Genomic DNA, 10,222 nt, shown 5'->3' with positions numbered 1-10,222 from the left:
AGTACAACACAGCAAATGGAGTTTTCATCAGCTTCTGAATCTCACGAAGCTCAAGACACTTCTGATGAGGCACAACAACAGGATGATACAATACTCATTACTGCCTCAGAGGGTGTTCCAGCATGGATGTTTCAACAGCAACAGCAGCCAGTTCTTCAGGCAGGAAGCCAGCAATCACTGTACCAAGGAGTGCAGCCAAATACCTTCTACAATATTTAAGCACGGCCATGGGAACGCAAGCATGAGAATTTCAGATTCCTGTTCCAGATTTAGGAGCAAGGCCAAAGACTTCATCAAAATGAGGAATGCGGATTCCAGAGACACCAATGACTTCTACAACTCCACTGTACATGCAGATACCCATGGAGCTGCAGGTTCCAGAAGAAGAGAAGTTGAAACAACGGATTGGACACATATTAGAAAAAAATTAGGAAAAGAAAAAGACTTAATTGCAAGGTTCGGGAGACATCACAATGCCAGTGACATACAATGCCCAGGGTCAGGATCCAAGGTGGGATAGACTGGGTCACGAGGTGGTCAAAGAATTAGCTAAAGCCATCAGAGACAATGGACTGAATTCACAATATTTTAAGCAGCTTCTGAAGGGAACTTTCAACATGTATGACTTTACACCTTACGACATCAGATGCCTTGTGTCAATGATTCTCACCGACATGCAGAATCTCGTGTGGGACATGAGATGGAGAAGATCTCTTGCAGAGCTGAGGCTCAGATACCAAGGCGGACCAAACGCAAAGCTCACAGTGGCACAGTTAGCAGGTAATCCTCCAGATGACAATCCAACACAACAAGCAGCGAGGCTTCCAAGATGAGTGCTGAATGACATCAAGGAAGCAGCACGAAAAGCAATCCTGCAGATTGCTCCAGCAGGAGCACAAGATATCCCATTCACAAATGTCAGACAAGGTCCCATTGAACCTTTTTCCTCATTCACAGATCGACTCACACAAGCTGTGGATTGACAAGTGACTGATGACATGGTGAAACTACATCTCATCAAAAGTCTTGCCTATGCCAATGCCAATCCGGATTGCCAACGGGTCATCAGTGCAATGCCCGGTCGACCTTCTTTGGCAGAAATGGTAGAGACATGCAGCAAAGTGGGAACACCTCAGCACATTGCATCCATCGTGAAGCAGTAATTGCGAGGAGAGTTGGAAGAACAACTGGGAGGACAGTTGGGAGAAAAAATGGAAAGAATGCTTCAATTGCAGAATGAGAAGATCGACAAGATAGACAAAGTTCTAGCAAGCATTGAAAAGAAGAGCAACTCATCCGGTGGACAATGCTACAGGCGCGGAGCATTTGGACACATGAAGAAGAACTGCCCACAAGCACAAGTGCAAGTGCCAAAGACAGAAAGGCCACTCTGTCCAAGATGCAGAAGAGGAAGACATCTTGCGAATGAGTGTTATTCTCAAATGGATGTGGATGGAAAACCTCTACCGTGTCTGGGAAACGCCAAAAAGGGCGCGCAACATCATCAGCACATGTCGACATAAGTGATGGTGATGACACAAGAGCAGACAGGACAACCATCGGAGAACATCGGACAGATTCCCTCAGCAAAGTCATCAGCAGAATCCCCAGTGACCCAGAACTCCTCCCACCAGGAGCGCAGTGCACATTGGCAGCTTCCAAGTTAACGTGCTTCTTGGATGGAAGTCACACAGTGATATCAACAGGTGTCAATGGGACTTCACCCAAGAGACAAGATTTCTTGATAATTGGCAAAGACAGAAGCAGTACCCTCAGACTTGTCGTTTATCCTTCAATCATTTCAGCAAATAGAAATGAAGAGTTGACAGTTTTAGCCAAGGCCCTTCAACAACCATTGATTGCGGCAGAAAACACCCCAGTAGCAAAAGCTATCGCTTTGCCACCACACGCCATGGAGCAGGTCATGCCAGTGTTTGACGAAGAAGGATTTCCTTCAAAGGACCATGTGGAAGTACATACTTCCTGGGTGAAACACATAGGCCGAGATTGACCCACTGTCACTTGTCAGTTGACCTGTGGAGAAAGAACAATTGTCATCAGAGGAATGCTTAACACAGGGGCAGACATCACAGTTATATCCTACGCCTTTTGGCCTCAAGAATGGAGTTTGATTGCACCTTTAGGTTCCCTCACAGGCATAGGGGGAAGTTCTCTGTGTCTGCAGAGTGAGCATTCCATTGTTGTCACAGGACCAGGAAACAAGACGGCAATCATTCGTCTCTTTGTTGTGTAGAAGCCCATCACAGTATGGGGAAGAGACCTTTTAGCACAATGGGGCACGAAGTTGGAGGTGGATTTTTAGTGGGGGTCACTGCAGCACTTGCCATACTGAAGTTAACCTGGGAGACAGATGATCCAGTTTGGGTGGATCAGTGGCCCCTTGAGGAAAAAAGTTGAGTGCATTGAAAAACCTGGTCCAAGAACAACTGCAAAAGGGACACATCAAGCCAACAAATAGTCCATGGAACTCTCCAGTGTTCGTCATCCGAAAGAAAGCATCAGGCACATGGAGACTGTTGCATGACCTCAGGAAGATCAACGAAGTCCTTGAAGACACGGGACCACTTCAACTGGGACTTCCCTCAGTCTCAGTGATTCCCAGAGATTGGCCGCTTGTGGTCATTGACCTCAAGGACTGTTTCTTCAGCATTCTGCTTCATCCAGATGATGCTCCAAGACTTGATTTCTCCGTTCCAAGCATTAACAAGGAAACGCCTCTGCAGTGGTACCATTGGGTGGTCCTTGTTGTTGTTCAAACAACCTCTCAATCTGATCACAGATTCCGCATATGTTGCGGGTGTGGTCAAATGGTTGGAAGGTTCACTTTTGAAAGAGACCAGCAAGGAAGTTTTATATTCATACTTGTAAGGCATGAAAATATTGCTAGAAAACAGAGAACATAAATACTTCATCACTCACATCAAAGCACACACATCACTTCCAGGATTTCTAGTGGAAGGGAATGCCCAGGCGGACAGGTTGACAATGTCCATTTCACAAACCCTACCAGACATTTTTGAGCAGGCAATATTAAGCCATGCATTTTTTCATCAGAATGCACAGGCACTGATGGAATCCTTTCGTCTTTCAAAGAGCCAGGCGAGGGAAATCATTAGTCAGCTTGTGCAGCCACCTGCTTCCACAGGAGCAGTCAATCCATGGGGACAGCAAAGTCTTCAACTGTGGCAAGCTGATGTCACAAAATATCCATCATTTGGAAAGCTCAAAAATGTTCATGTTTCAGCGGACACATTTTCAGGAGCAGTTTTTGCATCAGCACATACAGGAGAAACAGCAGAACATACATGCCTGTCAACATTTCTTGCAAACATTTGCATCATTAAGTGTACCTCAAGATATAAAAACAGACAATGGCCCAACATACACAGGGAAGGTGCTTGACAAATTCCTGAAAAAGTGGGGTATCAGATGTCGCAGACATATTTTTGTGAAAATCCTTTTCTTTAGGATTTTCCCTTCAGAGAAGCTGAGGCCTCAGAAACAAAAAGTAAACAATAGTTATCTGCTGCTGTGGAATGCAACAAGTGGATCCGTGATTGGTCTCGTGTAGATGTTTTGATTCAGTGACCAGTCACAGCAGAGCTGGCTCTCTTTCTTTGTTTGAGCCAACTGCTTTTGTTATCATTCTTTTCTTTTCTATTTTTAACTTAGCTTTCTGATTTAGTGTAGTTGTAATGTAATGTATATATCATAAAATAATAAATCAAGCTTTCTGAACATGGAGTCAACATTCTCATCTCTTGCCTCATTCAAGAACCCTTGTGACCACTGTCACAGTCAAACACACATTTGGTATTCCATATTCCCCCATGGGTCAAGCAATCATTGAAAGAACACATCATACCCTGAAATCCCTTTTGGATAGACAAAAAAGGGGGGAGCCAAAGGCGACGCCTCACATGAGGTTGAACAAGGCATTGTATTGAATTTTCTCAACAGCTGCTCTTCAGAGCCCAATCCATTGATTTTAAGACACTTTTCGAACGGCTCTCAGGCAAAACTAAGAGAGAATCCTTTAGTTTTGATCAGAAACCCAGAGACAGGACAAATAGAAGGTCCCTTCAAATTAATTACATGGGACAAAGGTTTCGCTTGTGTTTCCACAGGGCGAGGTCTGAAGTGGGTGTCAGCGCGACATGTGAAACCATATCGGACTCAAGAGCGAAGACACTGATTCCGGAAACAGAGAAGCGAGCACGCAGACGGAAGAAGAAACCAGGACTCCAGAAATCGACTCAGAAAAGACATAAAAGAACAAGGACTTGGGGGTTTCTTTTGGGGTTTGGGTGTCAAAAACATGGCAAAGCTTCTCAGCAAAGGTGAAGCCATGAGCTTGGTAATGCTTGTGTGCCTCATTCTGCCACCTATTGCTTTAAGCAATGGGGCGGATTTGCCCATTGTCCAACCAAAACAGAACGTTTGGGAAACTTTGGCTCAGGCAGCAAATCTAGACAGCATTTGCTTGACACACTCAAGGCAAGGGAGAACATTTTCAACATGCATGGTTGGATTGCCAGTGGATGAATGGCCGGTTCTAAAACACACTCCTGTAAAAGTCTCACAGGTCATTATGGATCCTGTGAATGAGTGGTGTTCTTGGACAAAACTCCTTCCTGTGGCTTCCTCTGAACCTCAGGACTTGGAAATTTTTGGGTCCACGACAATGGAACTTTGCATGAGATTCGAAATTTCGGATGTGACAAAAGCAAAAAATAAGACTGTTGATGTCACTCTGAATCATGCCTTTTACAAAAATGCATTGGCTTGGTGCAAATACACCAAGATGACAGCCAAAGCATTGCTCCAAGTTCCAGCACAATTGCCATGGGGCATCTTTTTCATTTGTGGGGACAGAATTTGGCTTGGCATATCTGCAAATGTCAAAGGCGGTCCATGCAGCATTGGAAGAATTTCATTGTTGTCACCTGATTTGAAATCATTGAAAGAGCAAAAACGTAAAGGGAAAAGATCATTGGAACAGTATAGTCCAAATTGTGATGATGAGGTAAACACCTGGGACAAGGCTCAGAGAATTGCCGTTGCAATTTTCTCACCTCAGACAGCGTCGGGGGTGGCCTTGACTCAATTGGACCACATGGGTTTTTGGTTGAGCAAACATGCTCGAGCCGTTTCTCTTGCACTGAGTGACATGTTAAAAGACATTGACAGTGTGAGACAGGCAACTCTTCAAAACAGAGCAGCAATAGATTATCTGCTGCTGGCACATGGACATGGATGTGAGGAATTTGAGGGAATGTGCTGCATGAACCTGACAGATGACTCAAAGTCAATTCATGAGAACATCAAAAAGATAGAGGAAAGTATAAAAAAGCTTGGGCAGATCACTGGATCTTGGATCGATGATGTAGTTGGATTTTTTGATCTTTCTCCATTGTGGAAAAAGCTTCTAAAAATAGGGTTTTATATTTTAGTAGGACTTTTGGTTCTCATGCTCATTGTGCCATGCATCTTCTGTGTGTGCGGCGGGTCATGAATTGAGTCGCCAAAGAGATGTTTTTGGTGCAAACAGAAGGGGGAGACTTCTCAAAACCAAACATAGTTTCAAACTTAGAACTGTGATTTTCTCCACAGTGAGATGAAGGTGCTTAAGTGACTGAAACATGCAGAGGCACTTATGAAAGGAAGAGACCACTATCAAGAACAAACCAGTCTACCTTTATTAATTGCCTGTCTTCTTTCTTGTGCTGCTTCTCGTTGCAACAGGTGAATTCCTCAAGGCTGTTGTGATCTTGGCTTTCAGCATGCTCTTCAAGTACTTAAAGATGGGTTGTAAGCAGCAGGAGGGTGCTAAACCATACTTTTCTGTTCCAGCAGAGAAAGTAGGACAATTTATTCTCATGAGAAAGTGCACAGTTTTATTTAGGGGTTTGCTGTTTGACACCCATTCTCGGCAGTTTTTGTGTATCCATTCCTGTATTTCTGGATCGTGTCTGCTCTGGTGCTGTATGTTGTGTGTGGAGTCAATGAATGCCACAGAGTACACTTTATTCATCACCTCACGTTTCCTCTGCACCAGCAGATCAACAAACACCAACCCACCATAGCCATGGGCAATGAAGGCCACATTGCTGGCTGCACTGTTTGCAATGAAATGATCCCATACATACACAGTGTGCTCTTCGGGGCTGCTGCTGGCCCTTTTGGGGATCGAACAGGCAGACTGTCTGACAGAAAATCTCTCCTTTTCAGTGTTCATATCAGTGAAATTGTCATTGGGGTTCAGTACAATCACTTCCCAGTGGTTCTGCAGGGCCGTTTTAATGAATGGTATTTGTGTTCCATGTTTCAAGCCCTCACTGACAATTGCCCTTCGCCCCCACTGTCCAGCACAAAAAGCTCCATGGTCTTGAAGAAAGATAATTAGGCTAGAGGAACTTGTTAATGCATCCTTGCTCATGAAAAAGAAGCTTCTTGGTTCATCCTCTATAGCATCAGTAGGAATATAAACCTTCTGCAACATGCAGACTCTTTCCAGGAGCTCATAAACATACTGGGTAATAGAATGTCCCAGAACTTCGTAGAGTTCATGATTCTGCTCATGTCCATTCTTGTAGTAATTGAAAACAAAGGACTCATTTGTATCCAGGTGCCTCAGTTCCCCTTTTATATTGAAGTCATATTTTAGTTCCTCTTGATACTTGGAATCCTCTGTTAGTTTCCTCAAACTGAGTTCACGCTGTATTTGTAACCACTACAAATTAAGAAGACTATTATTGTCTTCTTAAGTAGTGATAGACCTCCACACAACACCTGTCTACCCACCCCTCCCTGCATTAGAATTTAGATTTAAAAGCTGTTACAAATTAAATACTTGTTGAACCAGAGTATTTCATGGTGATGTATAGCAAACCAGCTGCTTCTAAAACCTCTTAGAGATGTCAGTTGCAAAGTTCCAACAGCAGTAACTCCTCTGCCTTTATTACACCTTATTTCAGTTTGGTAGTTAAAAATTTGTAAGTAGCATGTTTATTTAAATATCTGTTTAAGGTAGTTTGAATTAAGGGCTTTAAGAAGGAGGCACATGTACATGGTTCATTGTTCACTTGAACAACTTTTATTGTGCTGTCTGGTAGCCATTATCTTGGAACTCCACTGAGTTTCAAGGCCGCCTTTGAAATACAGGCCTAGCAATTGGACATAGTCCAAGTGTCATAACTGCATTCTGAGCTTTTAAAGAAAATAAGCTGTGCTTACTAAGGACTTAACCTTCCTGTTGCTTGTGTACCAGCATACTCTCCATGTTCTTCTACCTTCAGCTGCACTAGAACAGATAATAATGATGTGTTTACTTTCTGATAATCACTCTAATTAGTCACTCATCCTTGCAAGAACTTGCCACATGGAAATAGAGGAATGGATGACAGAATAAAGTAGCCACTGTGATCCAGGGGCAGGAGAAAAGAAAGTCCAGGCAGCAAACTATCATGAGGTTGGACTGAGATCTCCAAATTCAGATTATTAACTGAAATGAATTATACCAGAAAGTGATTTTTGAGCAGCTGAAAAATTAAGTTTAGCATAACCTTCTATTTTCCTAGTAATTCTTCAATCTACTACTGACTGTCACTGGCTGTAGAACAGCAAACAGGGTATAACCTTTGGTGTGGTCAGAATCCTACCTTTACAGGAGTTTAGTCCTAATACAGTAATTTTTTTTCCTGTAAACAGTCTGAATCAAGTTACATTTGGCAAGTTAGACTGTATACCTTTAAGTTTTTCTTGCTGAACTAAAAGTTTTATAGAACACAGTAAATTACATTCTATGTTAAAAGTGTACCATTTGATAAAGCCAATTACTAGAACAAAAAGTGATCTGAATATTTTCATGTAAGTGACTTGATTTGGAAAGCAACTCTTTCAAGGAATGCAAGCTTCCTTGAGGTAAGGTGCTTAGCAAAATTATTTCTTACACTCCTAAATTAAAAAAAAAACAAAAAAAAAACCCCAAACAAAACCAAATAAAAACATTTTTGCTTTTTAACACATAAAACAACATATGTATTTTCTTTTTGAGTAATCTTCACTGGGCCAGTGTTATTAAGTCCTCTCTTCATGTCTTCTAAATAATAGAGAGCAGGCTAGAAAATTATGCCTTCTCATTTTTTATCTCATATAATCAGTACACATAGAAAAAGGGGGAAAATCATATGCTATGATATATAATCCATTTATTACTGTCTTGCCAGTTTCTTGAAATGGAAACAGCACAAAGAAAATGCACAGGCACCCATTCATCTATGATTTTTTCATTCTGCAGGAAGGCACAAAAGACACAAAGGAGATGGGAAAACAGTCTGTTTGCTATACTACTGAAATATGGGCAATTAATGCAAAAGAGATAATACTTAGTGGGAAACAAGCTACCCACATTCCAGTTGTTGTTCCCATGAGACAAAGTGGGAGAAAAATGGGCATATTTTAAGGAAAGATGCATTTGAAGAAAGGCAGAAAGCTTTCTGTAAGAATTAGGAATAGGTAGGTGCAGTTTCCTTGGAGTAGCATGTTGGGGACCACCTCTCAGTCCCTTTCCCTCCTCATACCTAAAAGATTGGAGAGACTAATTTCCCAGCATACTCTGAACAGGAGGTCACTATCCTTTTACTTCAGCTACTAACAGCAACATTGTTTTTTCAGTTCCAAAACAAGGATGTTTTTTCAGTTCCAAAACAAGGATGTGTGATTCCAAATTAAACCCTGAACATCTGCTTTACAAAGCATTGTGAAGGGTTGCTGAAGATTTCAGGAGGAAGAAACAAACAAACACAGTTTTACATAAAGTGCACATATGACTTTCCTTCCTAAAATTGCCTACAGGATGCAAAATGAAAAGTTTTGAGGCAATTAATGATAGCTTATAATTTTGGAGTTTACTTAAATAGTAGCTTAGAATTATATACTTGTTAGTCCAGAGAACTGATTTTATCGTAGTAACACAATTAATTATAGAATTAAAAAGTAGCAATTAAAGGTTAAAGATAGAGCTGCATGCACTTCTTTGTTTTAAGTCTACATTCTAAATCAGCATTGATAGCTGTTTGTACTTCACTGTCTGTATATAAATGCAATATTCAAGGTTGTAAATGCTGGCAGCCTTTATAATTGCTACTTTAGTTTTAAAAATTTGCTTTTGGGGAAAAATAATCCCTCTTTCGCTTCCTCCCACTTTTCTATTCAGATTCTAAAGTGCTTCAGATGTAAATTCAGCTGGTGCTTGTTGCAGCATTTGGCATATTGTGAACACCAATACAGTATAAGTACCACATAAGATCCATAAAGATTACTTTGTTTTCCATTTAAAACCACTTCATTCTAGTAAAGCCCAATATTACCGTATGCTCTTCTGTAAAATCTGTCAACATCATAGATGGAAATCTTTTTCACTCTGGGAGTGTAGACAAGTCCTCTGCATGAAAAAAAATAAACTCAATCATGGTTTCAGTTTTCATTACTTTAAGTACTGGGGCATATATCTGCAAGATCTATCAGTAGCTGATGGTTTGGGCCACCTAAAGCACTCCAGTAGTTCCAAGTTACAAACTCACGTTTGTAATTCACACCTGACAGTAAGCTACAGCTAAACCTTGACTATGAAACGAAACATTCGCCCACACCAGTTAATTCCCACAACCAAGAAGAAAACAAAGCAGAAAGCACCACAGAAAACTAACAATTCTGAAGCTGTCCTGGAAAAAAAAAAAACAAAAAACCCACAGCAAAAAACCCCAGCCAACAAATCTTCCTCTCCCCTTGGCTGTGGGAGGATTTCTAAGGGCAGCAGCTGCAAACGGCGGCCAGCCGGGGTTATAAGGGCTCTCCCCGACTGTGCATCCCCCTCCCAGCAGGACATTAATTTGATTAATTTGGCGGGGTCTGGTGTCAGCTGAGGGAAATGTCATTAGCAAGGTACAACTTCAACCTGGGCTGGCCCGGGTTCATTATTGTTCCTTTACAAGTAATGCGGTTTCTCGGCTCTTTAGTGGCTTTCAGCGGGTCAGTACCGAGCTCGTCCCGAGCAGGTTAAGCCTCGGAGGGCCTGAGGGGCCGCGGGCGGGCGGTGGCTCCGGCACGGCCCAGCGGGGCGGTGCCCGGCCCGGAAGTAGCTGGGGAAGCTGCGCAGGCGGCGGCGGCGGGGCCGGCCCGCGTAAACAGCTCCGGCGGT

The 10,222-nt window shown here is 42.4% G+C and overlaps 3 protein-coding genes across 3 annotated transcripts in view; 2 read left to right on the top strand and 1 right to left on the bottom strand.

Annotated features, from left to right (window-relative positions):
• The first annotated feature begins 28 nt into the window (after nt 1-28).
• Nucleotides 29-5,779, top strand: LOC115948407. Its single transcript, XM_031060813.1, has 2 exons — nt 29-2,746; nt 4,149-5,779. The coding sequence occupies exon 2, from the start codon at nt 4,340-4,342 to the stop codon at nt 5,534-5,536; it is 1,197 nt and encodes a 398-aa protein (XP_030916673.1). The 5' UTR covers nt 29-2,746; nt 4,149-4,339; the 3' UTR covers nt 5,537-5,779.
• LOC102042414 (putative protein FAM172B) lies at nt 5,723-9,422 on the bottom strand. The gene is made up of 2 exons (XM_005425601.2): nt 9,393-9,422; nt 5,723-6,754 (listed from the first exon to the last, which is right to left on the bottom strand). The coding sequence occupies exons 1-2, from the start codon at nt 9,420-9,422 to the stop codon at nt 5,723-5,725; spliced, it is 1,062 nt and encodes a 353-aa protein (XP_005425658.2).
• Nucleotides 9,423-10,188: 766 nt separating this feature from the next.
• SENP7 (SUMO specific peptidase 7) overlaps nt 10,189-10,222 on the top strand; it is a 43,161-nt gene continuing 43,127 nt past the window's right edge. The window contains exon 1 of the mRNA XM_031060807.1: nt 10,189-10,222. The gene's annotated coding sequence lies outside the window, so the exon portion shown is untranslated.

Source organism: Geospiza fortis, unplaced genomic scaffold (genome assembly GCF_000277835.1).
Source record: "Geospiza fortis unplaced genomic scaffold, GeoFor_1.0 scaffold131, whole genome shotgun sequence".
Taxonomy (NCBI): Eukaryota; Metazoa; Chordata; class Aves; order Passeriformes; family Thraupidae; genus Geospiza; species Geospiza fortis.
The sequence above is the reverse complement of the archived record's forward strand: the minus strand, read 5'-3'. Positions and strand labels throughout refer to the sequence as shown.